This window comes from Hylobates moloch, unplaced genomic scaffold (assembly GCF_009828535.3).
Source record: "Hylobates moloch isolate HMO894 unplaced genomic scaffold, HMol_V3 SCAFFOLD_12, whole genome shotgun sequence".
Lineage (NCBI taxonomy): Eukaryota > Metazoa > Chordata > Mammalia > Primates > Hylobatidae > Hylobates > Hylobates moloch.
In genome coordinates, this window is record NW_026652287.1 from 163451 (window position 1) to 189550 (window position 26100).

General features: G+C 41.3%; 2 protein-coding genes across 6 annotated transcripts in view; one reads left to right on the forward strand and one right to left on the reverse strand.

Annotated features, from left to right (window-relative positions):
- Positions 1-21916, forward strand: part of ZNF891 (zinc finger protein 891) — a 41761-nt gene extending 19845 nt beyond the window's left edge. The window contains exons 4-5 of one of the 2 annotated variants that reach the window (XM_058424921.1): positions 19779-19920; positions 21737-21916. In XM_058424921.1, coding sequence (XP_058280904.1) covers positions 19779-19920; positions 21737-21841 — 247 coding nt within the window. In that variant the 3' untranslated portion in view covers positions 21842-21916. Of the gene's footprint in view, positions 1-19778; positions 19921-21736 lie in introns of those variants that run through there. The other variant, XR_009208889.1, reaches the window with a different exon arrangement.
- ZNF140 (zinc finger protein 140) lies at positions 454-23295 on the reverse strand. Of its 4 annotated transcripts, none has more exons than XM_032168188.2 (5): positions 22995-23295; positions 22709-22765; positions 20787-20913; positions 20455-20553; positions 454-3657 (listed from the first exon to the last, which is right to left on the reverse strand). In XM_032168188.2, exons 2-5 carry the CDS (start codon positions 22715-22717, stop codon positions 2516-2518), a joined length of 1377 nt encoding a protein of 458 aa, XP_032024079.1. In that variant the 5' UTR covers positions 22718-22765; positions 22995-23295; the 3' UTR covers positions 454-2515. The 4 variants fall into 4 exon arrangements, with proteins under 4 accessions (XP_032024079.1, XP_032024080.1, XP_032024078.1 ...); XM_032168189.2 differs by having other exon boundaries at positions 20455-20550; positions 22995-23292; XM_032168187.2 differs by lacking the exons at positions 22709-22765; positions 22995-23295 and having other exon boundaries at positions 20455-20550; positions 20787-20985.
- Positions 23296-26100: the final 2805 nt, after the last annotated feature.

Sequence of the window (26100 nt, forward strand, 5' to 3'; positions counted from 1 at the left end):
ATACCCTGATGGGAGTGTCTTTTGGCCTTTCTCTGGCTAAGGGAAAAAATGAACATAATAATTCATTCTTATAGTTACATCTCCCTCTAAAGCAGGGGTGTCCAATCTCGGCTTCCCTGGGCTACACCAGAAGAATAATTTTCTTGAGCCACAATAACTGATAGCTGTCATTAATGTTCATGTATTTTATATGTGGCCCAAGACAGTTCTTCCAATGTGGCCCAGGGATGCCAAAAGATTGGACACTGGATTCCAACCAGTATGACTTTTCAGATATCTGAGATTTTATGACACTCATTGCAATGGTAGTTTTCCCACAGTGCAATTCTCTGATATAGGTTTGAAATATTGCAGAAATTCTCTACATTCATTTGTACAGTTGCTTTTTCTCCTACAAGAGTATTAAAATTTAAGTATTGCATTGTAAATGAAGGCATTCCCAAATCACTGTGTTTGTATCACTTTGGTTAATTGGAGATTGCTCCAAAGTAAACGTTCTCAATGTTGGCTGCACTCAACAAAAACTAGAGGGCAAAAATTTGATGTAGTCAGGGGTTGGCCAAGTTTTTCTGTAAAGGGCTAGATAGTAAAGGTTTAGCCTTTATGGCTGTATATTAAACTCTTCAGTTGTAGAGGTAAGGAGCCATAGACTGTAAATACCTGGCCCATGGGCTGTAGCTTGATGGCCTCTGATATAGTTGATGAGGTGCATCCCCACAGAGTAAACAGTAGGAAGGAAAGTGGATGTGGTCCAGATAATGGGACAAATTCAGTATACCCTTAAATAAATAAATAATGAGTTTTTCATATCCTAATATTGCTGACAGGGTAACTTGATTTTTACCCTGATACAAACCATTGCTGCCTGAGAAAACCAAATCAGATACTAGATACCCATATGTAATAAGGCATGCTGCTTGAGAAAACCAAATCAGATATTAAATACCCATATGTAATAAGGCATACTGCTTGAGAAAACCAAATTAGATATTAGATACCCATATGTAATAAGGCATGCTGCTTGTATTCAAGTCAGACTGTACACTATTGTAAGATAAATCAGCCTCTCCAAAACAACTCTTATGGAAACTTGAGAAGCTTCTAAATGTACCAATATGGCATGCCAATGGCAGGTTTGAGGAAATACACTTCTGATAATGTATTTAGAACTCTAGTACACGTAAATAAGGTGTTTTTGGGCTAAAACTTTAATAAATTTCACCTCTTATAAAATTACTTATATTTATCTAATAACACCTCCTACAAATGTGCCCTCAATGCAGCCATTACATTAATGCTCACTAAATTCATTCCTATTCGTATTCTCTACCTCTCTTTCTACAAAGTAAAATTGCTTACCTTCCTGATTAAGGCAAACTCACCCTGATGGTGTGAGCTTTGCCAGCTGGACAGCTGGTAATGCCAAAACAGTTTTAAATACATGCTTACAAAAGAACGGTTTTCACTGTACATAGAACAAAACAGGAAGAGTACCTTGGTAATTTTCTGTGATGTAGCTTATACTTATTTCACACTGAATAACAAATGTCTATAGTCAGATTCAAGGATAACTGTCAGCATTACCTTAAATCCAAACTCTGAAAGTTAAAACCATAAAACACCTAAAAACACTTCTAGTTACGTTTGTATGTTTCAACAAAAAAAAACTACTCTTTATTTTTTATGTCAGTATTGTAGTTACATTTTCAGAATCACACGCTGTGGGGAAAAATCAGCAAGTAGAAGGTTTATAATAAGCCAAAAGATTTATTTATAACATTTTCTGAATTCACTTTAAAAAAAGCAATTCCTCTTCCCTCAAAATAGAACCCTTTCCCACAGATTCCATCCAGTATGACTTTTCAGATATCTAAGATTTTGCTACACTCATTACAATGGTAGTTTTCCCACAGTGTAATTCTCTGATATAGGTTTGAAATATTGCAGAAAGTCACTCTACATTCATTTACACAGTTGCTTTTTTCTCCTACAAGAGTATTAAAATTTAAGTATTGCATTGTAAATGAAGGCATTCCCAAATCACTGTGTTTGTATCACTTTGCTTAAAGATGAATTTTCTGATCTCCAAAGTACATCTTTGTAAAGCTCATCCCTTGCCCATGCATTCTGTCCTGGTTGACAGATGCGGAATGAGGGCTAATCTCTGGCTTTCTCCAATCTATTGTATATGTATTCTTTCCTGGTAGGAATTTACACATGTAGAGTAAGGGAATCCTACCAAATGAAGTCTTCTCAACATTACCAGATGGAAGAATCTTCTCAACAATATTGATTTCACCTTGTTATTGCAAAAAAAAAAAAGTGGTTATTAATGGCTTTTCCACATATTCCTGGGTTTTTTTCTCCAGGATGTTGAATAAAGTGTGGGCCGTATTACTTCACAGTCATCACTTTCATATAAGGCTTCTTTCCAAGAGTTCTCTGAAGTAAAAGTAAGGCATTATACTTTTTTAAAAAATTCCATACATTCATAGTTTTTCTTTGCAGTGTAAATTCACTGGTGTTCAGTAAGGAATGAGTGGTAATTAAATGAATTTTCATATTCATAGGGGTTGTCAAGAGTATGTGTTCTCTGATGTTTAGCAAGGTTTGAGCTCCAGCTGAAGGATTTGTTGCATACCTTACATACATAGGGTTTCTCTCCAGTATGAGTTCTCTGATGTAGAATGAGGGAAAAGCTCCGGCTGAAGGCTTTATCACATTCAGCACACGCATAGGGTTTCTCTCCAGTATGAATCTTCGTATGTTGAATAAGGGATGCATGCCAAGTGAAAACTTTACCACATTCATCACATTCATAGAGTTTTTCTCCAGCATGAATTCTCTGATGTTTAATAAGGAATGAGTGACAACGGAAAGCTTTCCTACATTCATTACATTCATATGGGGTTTTTGTTGTATGGATGCTCTGATGTCGAGTAAGGTGTGAGAAACGGCGAAATGCCTTCCCACATTCAATGCATTCATAAGGTTTCTCTCCAGTATGTGTAATCTGGTGGCGAATGAGTTCTGAGCCACTGCTAAATGCTTTCCCACATTTCCTACATATATATTGTTTCTTTCCTATGTGAATTCTCTGATGTCGAGTGAGGTTGGAAGCACGGCTAAAGGCCTTTCCACACTCAGTACATTCATAAGGTTTCTCCCCAGTGTGCGTTCTCTGGTGTTCAATAAGAAATGAAAGGTAACTGAATGTTTTATTACACTCCTTACACTCATGGGGTTTCTTTCCAGTATGTATCATTTGATGTTTCACAAGGTTTGAAATCTGGCTAAAGGTTTTGCCACATTCCTTACATGCATATGGTTTCTCTCCAGTATGAGTCCTCTGGTGTAACACCAGGGAAAAGCGTCGACCAAAAGTTTTTCCACATTCATGGCATCCATAGGGCCTCTCCACAGTACTGATATTCATATGTTGAGCCAGGGCTTCTTGATGAGAGACTGTTACTTTCCTAATACATCCCTGATTTTCTTGCAGCATCTCAGTATGATCCTTGCATTTCCAGCCTCCTTTAAAACTGGAATACACAGGGCCTTGACTTAGAATTCTTTCCATGATCAAATACTGGGATGAGTCATCATAAATGACATTTTTTGGTGAAAAGTCTTTGATCTCACCACTTGACTCTGAAACTGAAAGATACCAAAAAAAAGTGAATGTTTCTTTTTCCTGTATTGAATAAAATAAGGCCATTTCTCCCTTCTTTAGCAACAGAATGAAGTTTTAAAAGATCTTATCAATAGCAGCTTTCACAGCTGTCTGTGACTGACATCTGAGTAGTATGCCCAGAACTTCAGAAAAGATCAAATAGAGATAGACATATAGGTAAATAAGGAGAAAGAGTAAATATAAGTAATTGAAAGAGCAGGGAAAATAGAGCTATCAGGAAGTATTTGTGAAGGATAGGTTGCTAGTCTTCTTCACCATCATTTAAACGGTATTTACTGCCAGAATTATCTAAAAATGGCAATTTCATAATGCTGCTACTAAACACTGTGTTTGTCAGATTGCACAAAGACATTAGATTCTGTTCATTTAGTGCCTTTGGAACATCTTATAATAACTTACTCTAAATGAAAAAAAAAAAGCAGTTTCTCTGAAAACTTTCCTATGATCCTCCAACTCTACCTTCTGAACTACTATGAAGTTCATATTTGATATAATTATGTCTTCTCTGGGACCTATTTGAGGGTGGAACGTGGGAGGAGGGTAAGGATTAAAAACCTGACTATTGGGCATTATGCTGATTACCTGGGTGACAAAATTACCTGTACACCAAACCCTCATGACACACAATTTACTCATGTAACATGAGTAACCTTTAACCTAAAATGAAAGTTGGACAGAAAAATAAAGTGTCTTAATATCAAATGTGTTTGACAAACATAAGCCCTAATTTTCTCCATGCTGAATTTTAACAATGGACTTCATCATTTTTAAATTGGAACAGAATTTTGAAATAATATGAAGTGTCTCCTTAAAAACACATTCATACTCTTGGCCGGGCACAGTGGCTCATGCCTGTAATCTCAGCACTTTGGGAGGCCAAGGCGGGCAGATCATGAGGTCAGGAGATCGAGACCAGCCTGGCTAAGATGGTGAAACCCTGTCTCTACTAAGAATACAAGAAATTAGCCAGGCGTGGTGGCATACACCTGTAGTCCCAGGTACTCAGGAGGCTGAGGCAGGAGAATCGCTTGAACCTGGGAGGCAGAAGTTGCAGTGAACCAAGATTGCGCCACTGCACTCTAGCCTAGGTGACAGACCGAGACCCCATCTCAAAAAAAAAAAAAAAAATGTGTATCTTTAGGAAATTCTTATTAGGAAATCTACACTTAAGTGTATAGAGGTAAAAGGCCATAATATATAGAACTTATTCTCAAATGTTTCAGAAGAAAAATCATATGCCAAATGATAAGGCAAATGTGTATAAGCAAAGGTGAATGTGGACATTCTTTGTACTATTCTTATAACTTTTACATAAGCTTAAAATTCCCATAACATCTAAAAATGCATTTTTCATTTCAGTCAAACGTACGTTGGCACTTTGGGGAAAATGTTATCTGTTATCACTCTCACTGTAAGCTTTTAAGGAAAGGTAAATAGATGTATGTTTCTTTGATGAAATATTTAATTCATATCTCAATAATGGATCAAGATCTATATAGTATCTATATAGTAGGTACACGAAATACATGAAAGATCAAGATGGGGAGGCAGCGAAATAGCTGTTAAAATAATTGTGTCAATGCAGATAAAACTTTAAATTCCTTTCTTGCCTCTTCTTTAAGCCAATTCTGTATCTACTGAGTACCTAAATAAGAGCCGTGTAGATGTAAACTGAGTAATTCTTTTCAGGAACTGAGAATATAAATAGGGAAAGAGAACACAGAAGAAAATATTGATATAAGACACAAGAGCAAGTTCATTATACTTAGGGTAAAAATTGTATAAAAGACCAGAGATAAGATTTAAAAATCAACTGCAATAAATAAAGGCTTCATCTAGAAATGCTTCAAGGAAACTTGTTGGGAACTGAAATATACCAAGTGAACCTGGACATTAAAAAAAAATAGAAAGCTGTTGGGGCCGGGTGTGGTGGCTCATGCCTGTAATCCAAACACTTTGAGAGGCTGAGGCTGGAGGATCACTTGAGTCCTAGAGTTTGAGACCAGCCTGAACAACATAGTGACAAAGTGAGACCCTGTCTTTACCAAAAAAAAAAAAAAAAATTAAAACTTAGGCATGGTAGTGTGCATCTGTACTTCTAGCTACTTGACAGAGTGACCTGGAAGGACTGCTTGAACCCAGGAATTCAAGCAACAGAATGTCACCCTGTCTTTAAAAAAAAGGGGGTGTTGGACAGGTATGATGTTATTGTTAGATATGAAGAATAAGCTCAGGTGTTCTCTTGCATGGTAGGGTGATTATAGCTAATAATAATGTATCTTTCAAAATAGAAGAGAGAAGTTTTGAATGCTCTTGTCACATAGAAATGATACACGTTTGACATAATGGATTTGCTAATTAACTTTTATATGATCATTATACAATGTATACATGTATTGAAACATCACGTTGTACTTCATAAACTTGTATAGTCATGTCAATTAAAAAGAAAAGAGAAAAAATGGGGTTAATTGCACAGATTTAGTGTATTATTTGCCATATGATGTCTCACAACAATGAGAGTAAAAAACATAAGAAAACAATGTTGAAGATATAAAAATATAATGCTAATTACATATCCCTTCACACACCTCCCTTCCTCAATCACCTCACCTCTTCCCATCTCCTACTATACCTCCATACTGTTTTTAGTAGATGCCAAATGGATTTGAGGAAACTCAGTACTATTAAAAGCCTATAGATAGAAGGTTTTTTTTTTTTTTTTTTTTTTTTAGAAACAGAGTCTTGCTCTGTCACCCAGGCTGGGGTCCAGTGGCACGATCATGGCTCACTGCAACCGCCACCTCCTGGGTTCGAGCAATTGTCCTGCCTCAGCCTCCCGAGTAGCTGGGACTACAGGCACACGCTGCCACGCCTGGCTAATGGTTTGTTGTATGTATGTATGTATGTATCTTAGTAGAGATGGGGTTTCACCGTGTTGCCCAGGCTGGTCTCAAACTCCTGAGCTCAGGCAATCTGCCCATCTCAGCCTCCCAAAGTGCTAGGATTACAGGCATGAGCCACCAAGGTTTCATTCTTGATGCAATAAAGGATTCCTTTGATAAACCAGCAACTAATATACTCCAAGGAAGTTTTTTAGATGTATTCACTCTTTTCTTGGGAAAACAGCCCAATATCTTCTATCGCCAATGTTGTTTAAGATCAATACAGGAAGAAGGAAATTATGGAAAATTATGACAGGTAGACTTGCAGTTTCCAGTCTGACTTACAAAGATCTTAGAAGTCACTACTCTGTCCTAACAACAAGCAAAAAGTTGAACAAACTAAACTCTTGTAGGATCCCTCAGAGAGGTGCAGTAACAGGGCAAACAACTGCCCCCAAAATGAGACAGGAAGATACACTGAGTGACAACTCACCAGAAAAGAAACTCGCAAGCAGAAACCTCTGCAAGAACCAGTAATTGATGAATAGCTGGAAGCTCAATGTGGACAAGTCTGGTTCAAAACTCTAGTCATGGGTGTCCCTAGCGTTCTGTGAGTTTTACCTCCAGGAGCTCTATCTGATGTGCAGAGTGAATATTGGAGAAAAATTCCCTTGTGTTTTTGGAAGGGCTAAGATAAAAACAGCCATTTTTTAAAATAGACTAGAGTATTCCATTCTTAACAAGGCCTGCCCTCAGGAGAAAATATTTTACCAGAGCCTAACCTACCCTGGGGAAAGGAAATACCAAACTCTAGCCAGCTCTAGCCTTCCACCAAGGGAAAGGGAAATATCCTACTCCAGCTCCTTCTAGCCATCCTATCCCACATAAGGTGGAAAAAAAATTAAGAACTAATTAAGTTCTTACTCCAGCACAGGCTTACCATAATTTTAAGATTACAAAATGCTTCTCTTCCCCCAACACCTTACCACTACATTATGAAAGGCAGTTCCCTTTACTCAGTACATCATGTCTACCCTTCAACATAAAATTATAAGGCATACTAAATGACAACAACAACAAAAAAAGTTTGAACAGACTGAACAAGCATCAGAATCTGAGACAGATATGGTAGGATATGTTGGAATTATCAGTCCAGGAATTTAAGAAACTATAATTAATATGCTAACAGTTTTACTGGGAAAAAGTATACAAGATGCAAGACGAGATGGATAATGTAAGCAGAGAAATGAAAATTTTAAGAAAGAATCAAAAAGAAATACTAGAAATAAAAATTCCTTTAATGGGCCGGGCGCGGCGGCTCATGCCTGTAATCCCAGCACTTTGGGAGGCAGAGGCTGGCAGATCACAAGGTCAGGAGATCAAGACCATCCTGGCTAACACAGTGAAACCCCGTCTCTACTAAAAATACAAAAAATTTGCCGGGCGTGGTGGTGGGCACCTGTAGTCCCAGCTACTCGGGAGGCTGAGGCAGGAGAATGGCGTGAACCCGGGAGGCGGAGCTCGCAGTAAGCCGAGATCGTGCCACTGCACTCCAGCCTGGGCGACAGAGCGAGACTCCGTCTCAAAAAAAAAAGAATTCCTATAATGAAAATAAAGAATGCCTTCAATGGGCTCATGAGTATTCTGTGTAGATATCTCAATAGAAACGTCCAAAACTGAAAAAGAGATAAAATATTGAGGGAAAAAAAAGGAACAGATTATCCAAGAACTGTGGGACAACTACAAATGGTGTAATATATGCATAACAGAAATACTAAAAGAGAAGGAAGAACAGAAGCAGTCTTTGAGGAAATAATGACGGAGAATTTCCCCAAATTAATGTCATAAACCAAACCACAGATCCAGGAAACACAGAGAACACCAAGCAAGGTGAGTGCCCTCTCACCCCCCACAAAAACCCCTGCAATTAGGTGTATCATATTCCAATTTCAGAAAATCAAATACAAAGAACAAAGAAGTCAAAGGAAAAAAACCTTACCTATAAAGAAACAAGGCTGGGAATTACAGTAGTCCTCTCATCTGTAGTTTTTCACCATTTCAGTTACCTTTGTTCAATATTTAAAAGTATTAAATAGAAAATTCCAGAAATAATTCATGTATAAACTGTACACCATTCTGAGTAGTGTGACGTCTCGCACCATCCTGCTCCATCCCACCCCAAATATGAATCATCCTGGCATATCTATGCTACAAATGCTACCCACCTGTTAGTCACTTAGGAGCTGTCAGATCACCTGATGCAGTATCGTAGTGCTTGTGTTCAACTGACCGTTATTTTACTTAATCATGGCCCCAAAGCACAAAGTAGTGATGCTGGCAATTCAGATATGCCAAACAGAAGCTACAAAATGCTTCCTTAATGGGAAAATGTGAAATTTCTTCTCCACTCAATAAGGAAAAACTCTCTCATATGCTGAGGTTGCTAAGATTAACAGCAGAATGAGTCTTCTATTCATATGAAGAAGAAAAAAAGCAACTCAGCTAGTTTTGCTGTTGCACCTCAAACTGCAAAAGTTACAACCACAAGTGCATAAGTGCTTAGTTAAGGTGTAAAAGGGCCAGGCAAGGTGGCTCATGCCTGTCATCCCAGAATTTTGGGAGGCCAAGACAAGGGGATTGCCTAAGTGCTTGAGGCCAGAAGTTTGCAACCAGCTGGGCAAGATATGGAGTACCCGTCTCTAAAAAAAATTTTTTTAAATTAGCCAAGTGTGGTGCCATGCACCTGTGGTCCCAGCTACTCAGGAGGTTGAGGTGAAAGGATCGCTTGAGCCCAGGAGCTCGAGGCTGCAGTGAGCTATGATAACACCACTGCACTCCAGCCTGGGTGACAAAGTGAGACCCTGCCAAAAAAAAAAAAAAAAAAAAACGGAAAAGGCATTAAATTTTTGGATGGAAGACATGAACAGAAACATTCTAACCAATGGCAATGAGGTTCAATACTATCTGCATTTTCAGGCATCCATTGGAGGTTTTGGAAAATATCCCCTGAAGATAGGGGAGGATTACCGTACATCAGATCTTCTCAGAAACCATGGAAAAAAAAAAAAAACAAGGAGAGTGAAGTGAAATATTTGAAGTGCTGAGAGAAAAAAAAAAAAACTCTCGAGCCCACAATTCTGTAGCCTGTGACATTATCCTTCAAAAGTGAAGGAGAAATTACTCTCTTAGAAAAAAGTTTTTTTAAGGAATTTGTTGCCAGTACACCTGCCCTGCAAGAAATGTTGAAAGAAGTTCTTCAGAGAGGTGGAAAATGATACAGGTCAGAAACTCAGACCTACATGAAGAAAGGAATAGCATTTAAGAAGAAATAAGTAAACGTAAAATAAATATTTTATTTTTTTAAAAGGTAGGGTCTTGCTCTATTGCCCAGGCTACAGAACAGTGTTGGGATTATATCTCACTAGAGCCTCAAATTCCTGGGCCCAAGCACCTCCCACCTAAGCCTCCCAAAGTACTGAGATTCCAAGTGTGAGCTGCTGCACCCAGCCTTAGTTTTCTTATTCTTAATTAACCTCACAGATAACAGCTTGTTCAAAATAATAACAATGTGTTGCCCGGGCATGGTGGCTCACGCCTGTAATCCCAGCATTTTGGGAGGCTAAAGCCGGCAGATCACCTGAGGTCAGGAGTTTGAGACCAGCCTGGCCAACATGGTGAAACCCCGTCTCTACTAAAAATACAAAAATTAGCTGGGCATGGTGGTGTGCACCTGTAATCCCAGTTACCCAGGAAGGAAGCTGAGGCAGGAGAATCTCTGGAACCCAGGAGGTAGAGGCTGCAGTGAGCCAAGATCATGCCATGGCACTCCAGCCTGGGTGACAGAGCAAGACTCCATCTCAAACAATAAAATACAAGGCCGGGCACGTTGGCTCACGCCTGTAATCCCAGCACTTTGGGAGGCCAAGGTGGGCAGATCACAAGGTCTAGGAGTTCGAGACCAGCCTGGCCAATATGGTGACACCCCGTCTCTACTAAAAATACAAAAATTAGCTGAGCGTGGTGGCTTGCGCCTGTAGTCCCAGCCACTCAGGAGGCTGAGGCAGAAGAATCGCTTAAACCCAGGAGGCGGAGGTTGCAGTGAGCCGAGATAGTGCCACTGCACTCCAGCCTGGGTGACAGAGCAAGACTCCATCTCAAAAATAAATAAATAAAATAAAATACAAAAAATTAGCCAGGCATGGTGGCGCACACCTATAGTCCCAGCTACTCAGGAGGCTGAGATAGGAGAATCACTTGGACCCGGGAGGCAGAGGTTGCAATGAGCCAAGATCGTGCCACTGCACTCCAGCCTGGGCAACAGAGCGAGACTCTGTCTCAAAAAAATAATAACAATGTATTTTATGATTATAGCTTACATATAAGTGAAATGAATTACAACAGTGATACTAAGGACTGGAGGAAATAATGAGAAATATTTTATTATAAGGTACTTGCACTACACATGAAATGGCATAGTATTATTTGAAAGTAGGGTTGGATTATTTATAAATGTAGGCTGGGCGTGGTGGCTCATGCCTGTAATCCCAGCACTTTGGGAGGCCAAGGCAGGTGGATTACTTGAGGTCAAGAGTTTGAGACCAGCCTGGCCAACATGGCAAAACCCTATCTCTAGTAAAAATGCAGACCATTAGCCAGGCATGGTAGCACGTGTGCCTGTAATCCCAGCTACTATGGAGGCTGAGGCAGGAGGATCCATTGAACTCGGGAGGTGGAGCCTGCAGTGAGGAGAGATCATGCCACTGCATTCCAGCCTGGGTGACAGAACAAGACTCCATCTCAAAAAAAAAAAAAAATGTATATTGCAAACTTTAGGACAACCATGAGAAAAAGAAGTATAATCAATATGCTAAGAAAGAAGAGAAAATGAAATCATATAAGATGCTCAATAAAAAACACAAAAGGGGGCCGGATGCATAGGCTCACGCCTGTAATCCCAGCACTCTGGGAGGCTGAGGTGGGCAGATCACCTGAGGTCAGGAGTAGAGACCAGCCTGGCCAACATGGTGAAATCCCGTCTCTACTAAAAATACAAAAATTAGCCAGGTGTGGTGGCGGGCACCTGTAATCTCAGCTACACAGGAGGCTGAGGCAGAAGAATTGCTTGAACCCAGGAGGGGGAGGTTGCAGTGAGCCAAGATTGCGCCACTGCACTCCAGTCTGGGCTACAGAGTGAGACTCCATCTCAAAACACACACAAACACACACACACGAGGTTAGATGTGGTGCCTCATGCGTATAATCCCAGCACATTGGGAGACTGAGGCAAAAGGATCTCTTGAGCCCAAGAATTTGAGACAGCAGTGAGCTATGATTGTATCGTTGCACTCTATCCTGGGAAACGGGGAGACCTTGTCTCTAAAGAAATAATTTTTTTTTTTTTGAGACAGAGTCTCACTCTGTTGCCCAGGCTGGAGTGCAGTGGGGTGATCTCGGCTCACTACAACCTCCGCCTCCCGGGTTCATGCCATTCTCATGCCTCAGCCTCCAGAGTAGCTGGGACTATAGGCACCCACCACCACGCCCAGCTAATTTTTTGTACTTTTAGTAGAGACGAGGTTTCACCATGTTAGCCAGGATGGTCTCAATCTCCTGACCTCGTGATCCGCCCACCTTGGCCTCCATAGTGCCGGGATTACAGGCGTGAGCCACCGTGCCCAGCCAAAAAATAAATTTTAAAAATAAAGGTCAACAGTCTGAATACACTAACTGAAGACATAGTCAGAGTGCATCACAAAACAAGACCCAACTATATGTTGTGTGCAAGAAACCTAGTTTAAATATGAAGATGCATATAGATTTAGAATAAGTGAGTACAGAAAGGTATACCATACTAACACTTATCAAAAGAAAGAGGAGTAGCTAAATTAATTTCAGACACAGCAGACTTCAGAGCAACGTTAAAGAAGAGCATTGCATAATGATAAAGGAGTCAATACTCCAAGAAAGAAATCATAAAAATCCTTAGTGTGCATGTGCCTAATAACAAAGCATCAAAATACATTAGGCAAAGCCTGATAAAACAGCAAGGAGAAACAGATGAATGCACTATTGCAGCTGGGGACTTCAACACCCCTCTTTCAGAACTGGACAGATCCAGCAGGCAGAAAATCGGTAAGAACATAGCTGAACTTAACAGCACCATCAATCAACTGATATCAGTAGACTACTTCATGCAACAGATTACACATTCATCTCCAATCCCAAGACATTCACCAAGATAGACCCTACTCTTAGTCATAACACACATCTTAACAAATTTCAAAGAACAGAAATCATATAATATGTGCTGTCAGACCACAATGGAATGAAACCAGCAATCAGTAACAGAAAGATTAAAAGGAAAATCTCAAAACACATGGATATTGAATGACACACTTCTAAGTAACACGAACAAGAAATCTAGAAAGAAATTTAAAAATATTTTTAACTAAATGAAAATGAAAATACAACTTATTTCAGTGGGATAATCAGTGGGATGCAGTAAAAGCAGTGCTTAAAGGAAAATTTATAGCATTGAATTAATATATTAGAAAAAATGTAAATCAATCATCTACCTTATATGTTAGGAAATTTTTAAAAGAGAAAATTAAATTCAAAGGAAGAAGAAAAGAAATAAAAGAGCAAAGGGCCCAGGTGCAGTGGCTCACACCTGTAATCCCAGCACTTTGGGAGGACAAGGTGGGAAGATCATTTGAGGACAGGAGTTCAAGACCAGACTGGACAACATAGCAAGACTCTGTCTTTACAAATAAAAAATAAAATATTTAGTCAGGAGTGCTGGCATGTATCTGTACTCATAGCTACTTGGAAGCTAAGGCAGGAGGAAGGCTTGAGCCCAGGAAATTTAGGTTACAGTGAGCTATGATTGTGGCACTGCATTCCAGCCTAGGTGACAGAGCAAGATCCTGTCTCAAAAAAAATAGGATGGGTGTGGTGGCTCACATCTATAATCCCAGCACTTTGGGAGGCTGAAGTGGGTGGATTACTGGAGGTCAGGAGTTCAAGACCAGCCTGGCCAACATGATGAAAGCCTGTCTCTACTAAAAATACAAAATTAGCTGGGCGTGGTGGCATGTGCCTGTAATCCCAGCTACTCGGGAGGCTGAGGCAGGAGAATCGCTTGAACCCGGGAGGCAGAGGCTACAGTAAGTGAGATAGTGCCATTGCACTCCAGCCTGGGCAAAAGGATAGAAACTGTCTCAAAAAAAAAAAAAAAGCACAAGTACAAATACTGATGAAATTAAAAATAGGATATTAATAGAGAAAAGCAACCAAATCAACCTAGTTCTCTGAAAAGATAATTAAAATCAATAAGCCTCTAGGCAGGCTAATTAAGAAAAAAAGATGTCATACATTATTAATATCAGCAATGAAAGAGGGCCTCAGTACAAATTTCTTGGACATAAAAAGGATAATAAAGGAATACCACAAACAACTCTGCCTACAAATTTGATAACATAGATAAAATGGACCAATTCCTTGAAAGACATACATTGCCAAAGCTCACACAATAAGGAGGAAACTATCTGAATAGGCCTTTATCTAGCAAAGAAATCAAATGAGGCTGCGTGCGGTGGCTCACACTTACAATCCCAGCACTTTGGGAGGCCAAGGTGGGCAGATTGCTTGAACCTAGAAATTCAAAACTAGACTGGGCAACATGGTGAAACCCCGTCTCTGCAAAAAATACAAAAATGAGCTGGGCATGGTGGAGTGCGCCTGTAGTCCCAGCTACTTGGGAAGCTGAGGTGGGAGGATCACCTGGGCCGGGGGAAGTTGAGGCTGCAGTGAGCCATGATTGCACCACTGCAGTCCAGCCTTGACAACAGAGTGAGACCCTGCCTCAAAAAAAAAAAAATCAAATGAATAATTAATAACTTTCAAAAATGAAAGCATCAGGATTCACTGGTAAATTCTACCAAACATTTAAGGAAGAAATTATACCAATCCCCTCAATCTCTTCCAGATGACAGAAGTGGAGGGAAAACTTCCCCACTCATTCTATGAGGCCAGCATTGACCTAGTATCAAAACCAAAGGAATTATAAGAAAAGAAAATGACAGGCCAGTATCTCTCATGAACATAAATGTAAAAATTCTCAACAAAATACTAGTAAATTTAATCCAACAATGTATAAAGGGAATTATACTCCATGCCCAAGTGGAATTTATCCGAGGTATACAGGGATGGTTCAACATTTGAAAATCAATTAATGTAAAATATAATCCATCACATCAACAGGCTAAAGAAGTGAAATCACATAACATCAATAGAAGCAATAAAAGCATTAGCAAAATCCAACAACCAATTGTGATAAAAAAATAAAATCACATGATAATATCAATCATTCATTGCTGATGTGAATGCAAAATGGTACAATCACTTTGGAAGACATTTTGGCAGTTACTTACAAAACTAAATGTATTCTTTTTACTATATGACCCAGCAGTCACACTCCTTGGTATTTACCCAAATGAAATGAAAACTTATGCCCATACAAAAACCTGCACACAGATGTGCTTTATTCAAAATTGTCAAAACTTTGGAAGCAACCACAATGTCCTTAAGTAGATGAACAGATAAGTAAACTGCAGTACATGCAGACAATGGAATATTATTCAGTGCTAAAAAGAAATGAGCTATCAAGCCATGAAAAGACATGTAACTAAAATGCATATTACTATGCATTATTATGTGAAATAAGCCATTTTGAAAAGGTTAATTCCAACTCTCTGACATTCTGGAACAGGCAAAACTACGGAGACAGTAACAAAAATCAGTGGATGCCAAGGGTTAGGAATTGATTAGAACACAGAGAATTTTTAGTGCAGTGAAACTACTCTATATACAACAATGGTATTTGCACAAAAAAATCTAGAAAGATTTACAGCCTTCCTTCCTTCCTCCCTTCCCTTCTTTCTTCCTTCTTCTTTTTTTTTTTTTTTTTTAGACAGAGTCTTGCTGTCGCCCAGGCTGGAGTGCAATGGCATGATCTTGACTTACTGCAACCTCCGCCTCCTGGGTTCCAGCGATTCTTCCACCTCAGCCTCCCGAGTAGCTGGGATTACAGGCACACACCACCACACCTGGCTAATTTTTGTATTTTTAGTAGAGACGGGTTTCACCATGTTGGCCAAGCTGGTCTTGAACTCCTGACCTCAGGTGATCTGCCCACCTCGGCCTCCCAAAGTGCTGGGATTACAGGCGTGAGCCACCTCACCCAGCCATATTTTTATTTGTATAATAAAGATAAAGAGATATAAATATGCAAATTGACTAGCATTCCTATAGAGAAGCAATATAGAAAAGAAACTGGGGAAAGTTGCTTAAGAAGAAACAACAGGTATGCAACAGTTTTACAAAGAAAATTCAAAATTTTAAGAAGCTGTGCAGGTAACTCCTAAATGTCTACTTTAGTTCAGCATCAGCATCATCTGGTCATTTGTTAGAAATGCAAATTCTGGCTGGTCTGAATGCAGTGGAGTTTACAAGTCATTGATCACAACTACTTATAGATTTCTTTGTTTCTCCTCCACTCCCACTGCTTTTTTTTTTTTTTTTGACTAGCCAAAAAAAGAAAGAAATGCAAATTATTTGGTTCCACCCCAAACCTACCAATTTAGAATTTCCAGGGTGGGGCCTAGGAATATGCATTTGAAACCTCCTGACTATGATATTCAATTGCCTACTGGATTTATATATTCATATCCCACAGAGAACCAAACTCAACATGTCTCAATATAATCTTCCCTCCCCTACAAACTTGATCCTTTTTTCTACTAAGGAAACAATCATACCACCAAAAAGACTAATGTCAACCGCGACTTCTCAGTCTTCTTTCTGTCTGTCATCTAGCCAATCGCCAGGTCCTTTTGAGTCTACTTCTTCACTTTATTTTCAATCTGTCTACCTCCCTCAGCTCCCTGGATGCCTAGATAGTTCAGGTAATGATTAGATCTACACTAGGTTGCAGCAACAACTCTTAAATGGTAACCCTGTTTACTTAATTCAGAGAAAAAAAGGGGCAGGGGTAAGACAAATACAATAAAACGTTAATCATTAAATCTATAACTAAGGCTGTATGGATTTCAGCAAAGAGAAAAATGAAAGAGAATTGAGAGCCCAGAAACACACAAGCACAAAAATTGACATTTAACTAATTTCAAAACAGTGAGGAAAATGGTTGATGTATCAATAAATGGTACTATGATAACTGGATCTCCATACAAAAGATAGCAAAGTTGACTACTAACTCACATGACAAAATTAAGTGAATGATGGATTGAAATGTGAATGGCAAAATAAGTAGGCTTTTTTAAAAGAAAATATAGGCCAGGCGTGGTGGCTCACGCCTGTAATCCCAGCACTTTGGGAGGCCGAGGTGGGCGGATCATGAGGTCAGGAGATCGAGACCATCCTGGCTAACACGGTGAAACCCCATTTCTACTAAAAGTACAAAAAATGAGCCACGCGTGGTGGTGGGCGCCTGTAGTCCCAGCTACTCGGGAGGCTGAGGCAGGAGAATGGCCTGAACCCGGGAGGCAGAGCTTGCAGTGAGCAAGTGAGCTTGAGATTGCGCCACTGTACTCCAGCCTGGGCTACAGAGTGAGACTCCATCTCAAAAAAAAAAAAAAAAGAAAGAAAGAAAATATAGGAAGATGTCTTCATCATAATCCCTTAGTAGGTAAAGATTTCTTAAACAGGCTAAAAAAATACTAAATATAAAAGAAAAAATTGATACATCTGACTACACTAAAATTAAGAATTTCTGTTCATCAAAAGAAGCTATGAAGGTAAAAAAAAAAAAAAAAAAAGCCACATGTGAAAGATTCTGAAGTACATACAATTAGTAAAGGATTTCTATCTAAAATATATAACTTCTACAAATCAGTAAAAGAATCCAATAGATACATGAACAAAAATCTTCAAGATTCACTTCACAGATGGGGATACCTACATGTTCAATAAACATATGAAAAGGTGCTCAACTTTATTAATAGCCTGACAAATGCAAGTTTAAACCACAAGCTACCACTGCACACCCTTCTGATAGGTGAAAATTACGATGCCCAACAGGCATTCACTTATTGGGTTTGTGGGAGTATAAGTCAGTCAAGGGTCTTTGGAAAACATTTTGGCATTATCTAATAACATAAAGAGGTGCATTATCCTCCAACTTGGCAATTCCAGTCCTAGATAATAAACCACAGAGAAACTTGTGCCAATATGTATCAGGATATAGGCACAGTAACAGCACTGCTTGCAGTATCTCTAAATGTGCGAAAAACTTAAGAAGCCCTCAATAGTAGAATGAATAAATTGTGGTATACTTATTTGTACGATGAAAAAAACTATTAGAGCAATTACATTAAAACATTTTTTAACTTTTAAAAAAATAGGGTCTTGCTCTGTTGCCCAGGCTGGAGTGCAGTGGCACAATCATAGTTCACTGCAGCCTGAAACTCCTAGGCTCAACTGGTTCTCTTACCTCAACCTCTCAAGTAGCTAGGACTATGGGCACATGCCACCATGCCTAGCTAGCTTTTAAAAATTTTTTGTGGAGACAGGGTCTCTCTATGTTGCCCAGGCTTGTCTTAAATTCCTGGCCTCAAGTGATTCTCCCAACTCAGCCTCCCAAAGTATTGGAATTATAGGCATGAGCCACCATGCACAGCCAAAAACATTTTTAAAATAATTTTGAGAAGCAAATCAATAAATACATTATAAATCTTTCTATATAAAGTTCACAAACACACAAACCTAAACTATAGTGAACACAAATGCAAACAGCTGATGAAACGATAAAGAAAACCAAGGAAGCTACTTTACCATAAAAGCAAAGAGATGATTGGCTTTATTGGAGGGTTAGGATGAGCACACAGAAGGCTCTCAAGGAACCTAGCAGTGATGTGTTTATTGACCTTGGTCACATGGGTGTTTGCCTTATAATAATTTATTAAGCTGTACATGTATGTTCATGCATTACTTCTGTCTGTGTGTGATATTTCACAATGAAAAAAATTTTCAAAATAAGATACTGGAAGGAACACATAAAAACTTCAAGAACTGTGTTAAAGTAGTAGAATTAGGCCAGGCACAGTGGCTCACGCCTGTAATCCCAGCACTTTGGGAGGCCTAGGTGGGCGGATCACTAGGTTAGGAGTCTGAGACCAGCCTGGCCAACATGGTGAAACCCCATCTCTACTAAAAATACAAAACTTAGCCAGGCATGGTGGCAAGTGCCTGTAGTCCCAGTTACTCAGGAGGCTGAGGCAGCAGAATCACTTGAACCCAGACAGCGGAGGTTGCAGTAAGCTGAGACTGAGCCATCGCACTCCAGTCTGGGGGGCAAGAGCGAGACTTAGTCTCAAAAAAAAAAAAAAAGTAGTAGAATTAGAGGCAACTTCCATGTTTTCCTTTTTCCTCACTTCCTTTGTACATGCTTTTATCAGTTTTGTTATTTTTTAATTCAAAAAGGACATTTTTCCTTATTTGCTCCCACTAAACGAAGTTTCCCTGCACCTGTTCCATCTCACTGCTTCAGCCCACATTAGTATCTGCTTTGCAAATCCTTCTGGACATTCTCCTAAGGGACTCCGCAGCATTTCATATTAACAACCACTACTCTTTTTTAAAGCTACAGCTCAGTTTTCATGGCATCTGTTTCATCAGTCCTAAGCTGCTGCCTCCTAAAAAGTACGCATTCCTCCTTTTCTCTCTAAAAATCAGTGTACCTCCATTAAACATGTGCCATAGAATCAACTATAGAATTTACAGAACTTACAGAATTCATCACTTTTTCTCCAAAACTGACCCTTTTTCTGTCTTTTGTTTCTCTACTGCTATCTGTATCCAAATTACCCAAGCCTAAAACACCAACTGGAAATTCCTTTTTTCACTGCTGAACTGCTAATTTGAGGATATCTAATGCAAGTTATTTAGACACATCACTAAGCCATGAATTCCTTGATAGTTATTACACTTTTTCACACCCTCTAGTCTCTGTAGCACTTAATAGAAAGTCTTGAGAAAGATTTGACAAGATTAAAATTTCTGTAAATATTAAGAGTGTATGTGAAGGAATAAATATCAATTAATCAAAGAGTGATGAGTTAATCTTTTCAAGGTGATTAAATAGAACAGCAAAATATGTACTTTTAATTTTTTTTCTTTCTCAGGTTGAATTTAGGCAAAAGAAATATATGTCCATTTGAAGAAAGAAAGGAAAGAAAAAAACAAAAAGAAATGAAATTCAGAGACCAGACAGAACTAACAATGGGAACAAAAAAGACACCTGTGAGAAAGCAGAGAAAGTATAAGGTGAGAACTGGTCGAGTATGTCAGCTGTTAAGTAATACAGAAAAAACAAAGAGAATTGGGTATGAAGTAGTCTTTTATGGAGTTGTAAGTGAAACTTCAGTCTTTATACCTCTGGTATCTTTTTTTTTTTTTTTTTGAGATGGAGTCTTGCTCTGTCGCCCAGGCTGCAGTGCAGTGGCACGATCTCGACTCACTGCAAGCTCTGCCTCCCGGGTTCACGCCATTCTCCTGCCTCAGTCTCCCGAGTAGCTGGGACTACAGGCGCCCGCCACCACACCCGGCTAATTTTTTTGTATTTTTAGTAGAGATGGGGTGTCACCGTGTTAGCCAGGATGGTCTCTATCTCCTGACATCGTGATCCACCCACCTCGGCCTCCCAAAGTGCTGGGATTACAGGCATGAGCCACCACGCCCGGCGAATCTCTGGTATCTTTAAGGGAAAATTTTCCAATCAACATATTAAAAAGTATTCCTTTCTCATTGACTAATTGAGTGGTTTTAAAAAATTTCCCCATCAGCTTCCAACTCACTCACCTGAAAACAGGTCTCTTTTCACATCCCTTTTCCCCAGCCAGGGTTCTTTCCCTTGCTCCAATAAAGAAACCACATCTGGCTTAGAAATGGAAAGACCTGCTTGCAGAAAATGAAATAAATTCAAAATCAGTCATTGAATCATAAGAGGGGCCACAAAGGAAATGACAGATGTAACTTTTTAAAATGTCTAAAAATAAGGTGCAGTTACGTCCCCATCTTAAAACTAATTTTAAGAAACCCCATACCTCTCTTGGGAATTTTCAGCCAGATAATTATAACAGCCACCCTAATGGTCAAATTTTGACTTGAGGGAGATGAAGAAGAATACTTACCCAGTGAGACCAGATGGCCATAGTTCTCCAACATTACACATCTGTACAAATCTCTTTGAGCAGGTTGAAGCCATTTCCACTCCTCCTGGGAGAAGTCTATGGCCACATCTCTGAATGTCACTGACCCCTGAAATGACAGACAGATATTTGCATGACCAGCACGCATGCCCCCAAACTCCCTCATCGAGGAATAAAATGAGTCTCACTGTGGAGGTTAGGCAATGTGTCTAAGTAGTAACAGTGGGAGTTTTCAGAATTCTGAGTAATTATATAATGAAGAGCCTAGCTCTTGTGTTTTGTTGCATAACTGGAGAAAAGGAGAAAAAACATAAATTATCTGTCCTGAGATAATTTACAATTTTATTCAAAATAAAGGATTATACACATGAATAATATGGATTTTTGGCATTGGTTGTAAAAATTCTTAAGATCTTACAGTATTCCTTTATGTTAATAAACAATGTATATTTTCCTTAATACCAGCCTATTTTAATATAATTCAGCCAGAATTTCTTCAGAGTAATAATTGGCTATAGCAGATAACGGCACCACCCCTCAAACGGGGCATACAGTCTCAAGTTTGTCACAGTCATCCCTAGTCCTCAAGAAATACCTGTGAAACTTAGCGGTAATTTTAGCAATGTCACAGAACAAGGAGGATAAGCAATAAAGAATCTTGATTCCTCAAGAAGAGAATGTAATACCTCCCAGGACAGAACCTAAAGCACTTTCCCTCAGAGTTGAGGGAATAATATATAAGCTCTTGCTTTGCAGCCTGGTTTTGCACCACTTGAGTGATCCACATTGATCTGTAAGGCATGAATGGGAATTTAAAAGGTCTCAAACTAGTAGCAGCCCCAGATGGATGGCAGTTATAATTTACAGTTTTGAAGTTTAATAAAAAAGTGATTAAAGACTGTTGACTAATAAAGCAGCTGTTTCCTACACAGCAAGATCTGCAGCAGAGGTGGAAATTGGATTCCCCAGCAAAACTCAGAGAGCCTCTGAATTTGGAGAGAAGTATGACAAAAAGTAGGACAAAGAAGTGGAACTGAAATGAGGGACTCATTTTGAATAGTTGACCCTGTTATCCCCACTGCTGTGAAACACAATTACCAGCCAAGCCCTTAGCCCCAATCAAAATAAAAATGTGTTCCTTATGTCATGTCTGAAAAATGAGCTCTGTGGATTCAGAGATTTTGTTTTGGTCACTTCTGCATCCTCAATACATAGAATGAGTTGCGCATTAGAATCACTTGGAAGGACCGTTAGACTGCTGGGCCAAATTCCCAGTTTCTGATTCAGAAGGTCTGGGGTAGGACTCAAGAATATTCATTTCTAGTAAGTTCTCAGATGATGCTGATACTGCTGGTCCAAGGATCACACTGTGGGAACCACTGAAAGTAGAGGTTCAGTAAAAACATATTGAATAAATGAACGAACGGGCGCTGGAGTAACGTAAAGCACTCCTTATTCTAACACTGTGGGAAAGAGGAGGCAATGTAACAGCTGGCACCCTACCCTCTCACCCTAAAACATGCCAGCCAGGTCAAAAACCCCGCCCACATCTGGATAGCTTCCTGTCACTCTCTTCATGTATACTTAAGTATAAGCACCTGAAAAGGAGGAAAAAGGGACCGGGTCCTGGGGTTCTGCCAGGCAGGTGGTTGTAGGAGAAAGCAAGCCACGTCCCAAGTCCTGAAAAACACGGCTGCACTTCACAAAGAAAAGAGGAAACAGGCTAAGTGGGTTGGCTCACTTGAGGCCAAGAGTTTGAAGTTACAGGATGCTATGATCGCTCCACTGCCTGGGCGACAGGAGGAGACCCTGTCTCTCTCTCAAAAAACAAATAAACAAATATATATATACACACACACACACACACACACACACACACACATATGTATAAACCATCAGCTTACCTGAGACATAGCTCACAGAAGGGACCAAGGAGATCAGAAAAGTGTAAAATGGCAGACCTGGCAGAGAGAGAAAGGAGCCCTGAGCGAACGGGCCAGCTAGGCCGCGCCCAAGTCACTAGATTCCCGCACTGGGGATTCCCGTGGCCCCCGCTCCGCGCCTCCCACGTAGAGAGCAAGGCGCCCTGAGAGATCGCGCTTGGACCACTGGCGCCGGCTTTCTCTTCCTGCCACGGCGCGCCTCCCCAGAACCCCCTCACCTAACAGTGGCCACAGGACGGGGCGTTACCGTGGTGCTTTCCGCCAGGTGGGCGTAGCGTTCCGGGGCTCCGGACCGAGTCACCGGCCGGGGCCATCCGGCGCAGACCGGGCGGGCTCCTTTCCTTGCCCACAGCCAACACAGGCCAGGCGCTCGGCACCGCCCCCCAGGGCCCCACCGCGGGCTTCGCAGGAATTGCGTCTTCAGAAGCCTCGCGGACGTCACCCCAACCAGGCCGCCGGCCTCAAGAAACTACAATTCCCAGAAACCAATGTGGCCCTGCGCGCAAGGGCTTTTCGTTCCTACTGGAACTCCCAGAGGCCTCGCCTGCCGCGCCCAGAACGCCAGGAGACAAAGAACCAGGGCCTGGGACAACTACAATTCCCAGACGCCATCGCGGCCCGGCGCGCCAGAGCATGGGGCTATCCTCCCACGCCCAGAGCCGAGTAACAAAGAACTCGGGTCCTAGGCAACTACACTTCCCAGAAACAACCGCGGCCCCCCGCGGAAGAGTACACAGGGCTTTGCCTTCCTATAACTGACAGAGTGCTTCCCGGCCACGCGCACAACCAGCCGAAAAACGAAGAACGCAGGTCTACGGCAACCACACTTCCCAGAAACAACCGCGACCCCTCGCGAGAGAGCATATGGCTTTCCCCGCCCAGGGTGCTTTGAGGCCACGCGCACATCATCGAAAGACAAAGAATACGAGCTTCAGGCAACTACACTTCCCAGAACCACTAGCGACCCTGCGCAAAAGAGCGGAGGACTTTCTTCCCCTACTACGACTCCCAGAGTGCATCGCGGTCATGCCCAAAGCCAGGAGACCACGCAGGGCTCTAGCGACTGCATTCCCCCAAACTCCTGCACCGCACGCGAGAGGGTATAGGGTTTTCCTCCCCTACTACGACTCTCACAGTGCCTCGCTGGCGTGCATACACTGCCCAGAGACAAGGAACTGGAGACTCAGGTGACTACACTTCCCAGAACCCACCGCGGCCCAGCAAGAGCCCAAGACCGCCTGTATTAAACACCTAGGATTCTTAACAACGACTGTGGAGTCAGTACTTCAGTCTAAGACCTTTTGTTACTGGAAAGGGGTCCGGATCTCAGACTCTAAGAGCGGGTTCTTGGATCTTGCGCAAGAGATAATTTGAGGCGAACCCATAAAGTGAAAGCAAGTTTATTAGGAAAGTAAAGGAATAAAGAATGGCTAATCCATAGGCAGGGCAGCCCTGAGGGCTGCTGGTTGCGCATTTTTGTGGTTATTTCTTGATGATATGCTAAACAAGGGGTGGATTATTCATGCCTCCTCTTTTAGACCATATAGGGTAACTTCCTGACATTGCCATGGCCACTGGTGGGCAGTGAGGACAATCAGAGGTCGCTCTCATCGCTATCTCGGTTTTAGTGGGCTTCTTTACTGCAACGTGTTTTATCAGCAAGGTCTTTATGACCTGTATCTTGTGCCAAGCTCATGTCCCATCCTGTGACTAAGAATGCCTTAACCTCCAGGGAATGCCGCCCAGCAGATCTTAGCCTTATTTTAACCAGCCTCTACTCAAGATAGAGTTGCCCTGGTTCAACCGCCTCTGACAGTGGAAGATGTAGCAGTGAGGACAGCCAGAAGTCACTCTCATTGCCATCTTGGTTTTGGTGGGTTTTAGCCGGCTTCTTTACTGTAAACTTTTATCAGCAAGGTCTTTATGACCTGTCTCATGCTGACCCGCTGTCTCATAATGTGAGTTAGAATGCCTAACGGTCTTGGAACGCAGCCTAGTATGCCTCAGCCTTACTTTACCCAGCTCTCATTTAAGATGGAGTTGCCAGGCGCGGTGGCTCACGCCTGTAATCCCAGCACTTTGGGAGGCTGTGGCCAGCAGATCACAAGGTCAGAAGTTTGAGACCAGCCTGACCAACATGGTGAAACCCCATCTCTACTAAAAATACAAAAATTAGCTGGGCGTGGTGGTGCGCACCTACAATCCCAGCTACTCCGGAGGCTGAGACAGGAGAATTGCTTGAACCTGGGAGGCGAAGGTTGTAGTGAGCTGAGTTTGCACCATTGCACTCCAGCCTGGGTGAAAGAGCGAGACTCTGTCAAAAAAAAAAAAAAAAAAAAGCCCAAAACAACAACAACAAATAATAATAATAAAAAACAAAATGGAGTTGCTCTGGTTCAAGCACCTCTGACGCTTTGGCTTCGTGTAACTGTAATAACCAGAACCCTTGCAACGCTCCCAGGTCGCCTTGAAACAGTGGTCTCAGAGGATGTGACTCCGAGTCCCTCGTGGCCTTATGGAGCAGCCCAGTCTCTACCTGGTACTGGCATAGCCACAGCTTCTCCCTGTGGGATTGTGGGATTCCCCTGCCCAGCAGTCTCATGTTACCTGAGAAGGAACTCTGGAGCGGCCCTGGTTTTTCATGTGCTCCAGCTTGAGCCCTCCCCCTGAAGCCTTCTGGAAAGAGGCGCTGGATTGCATCTACAGGGGCTGGACGCCCAGTGACCTGGGGGCACCTTTACGCCCGGCGTTGTGTGGGGCACTGTCCTGGGCACGTAGAAGAGGTTTTGGGGAAGCAAGCCAGTCACATCCCTGTCCTTGAAGAGCACCAACTGTATGCTGAAATACGAGGTTAGGGAAGAGTCAACCCACTGAATCAAAGGAGTATTGTTCCAGGTCGAGAGAACAGTTTATGAAAAAGAGAGACAAAAAAGAAAAACAGCCCATTATACAAAATGGAAGAGGGCAAAAAAAGAGGAAATTCACTGGCCTGGTGAAAAGACATGAGACTGAAAAAAAAGTCCTTGTGAAGGAGCTTGGATGTTGCTCAGTAAGCTGGGAAGACACATTAAAATTCGAAGGAGGGTGTGCGTAATCATATTTGCATTCTACAGCCTGTGTTCATGGTGAACTGAAGGGAAGAAGGCCACTAGGAGCAATAGTTAAATATTCTGGAAACTAATCTGAACTGTTGCAGAGAATGGATTGAGGGGATTGAGTTAAGAAACAATTTAAGGCCAGGCGTGGTGGCTCATGCTTGTAATCCCAGCACTTTGGGAGGCTGAGGTGGGCAGATCACGAGGTCAGAAGTTCGAGACCAGCTTGGCCAACACAATGAAACCCAATCTCTACTA

Excerpts from the sequence above, each read along its gene's own strand:
- ZNF140 (XM_032168186.2), bottom strand. The coding sequence starts at position 20,970 with ATGAGGGAGTTTGGGGGCATGCGTGCTGGTCATGCAAATATCTGTCTG. Across the intron at positions 20,554-20,786 it reads TGGCCATCTGGTCTCACTGG|CAGGTCTTTCCATTTCTAAG; the intron begins GTAAGTATTCTT and ends ATTTTCTGCAAG. Across the intron at positions 3,658-20,454 it reads GAAAAGAGACCTGTTTTCAG|TTTCAGAGTCAAGTGGTGAG; the intron begins GTGAGTGAGTTG and ends GGTATCTTTCAG.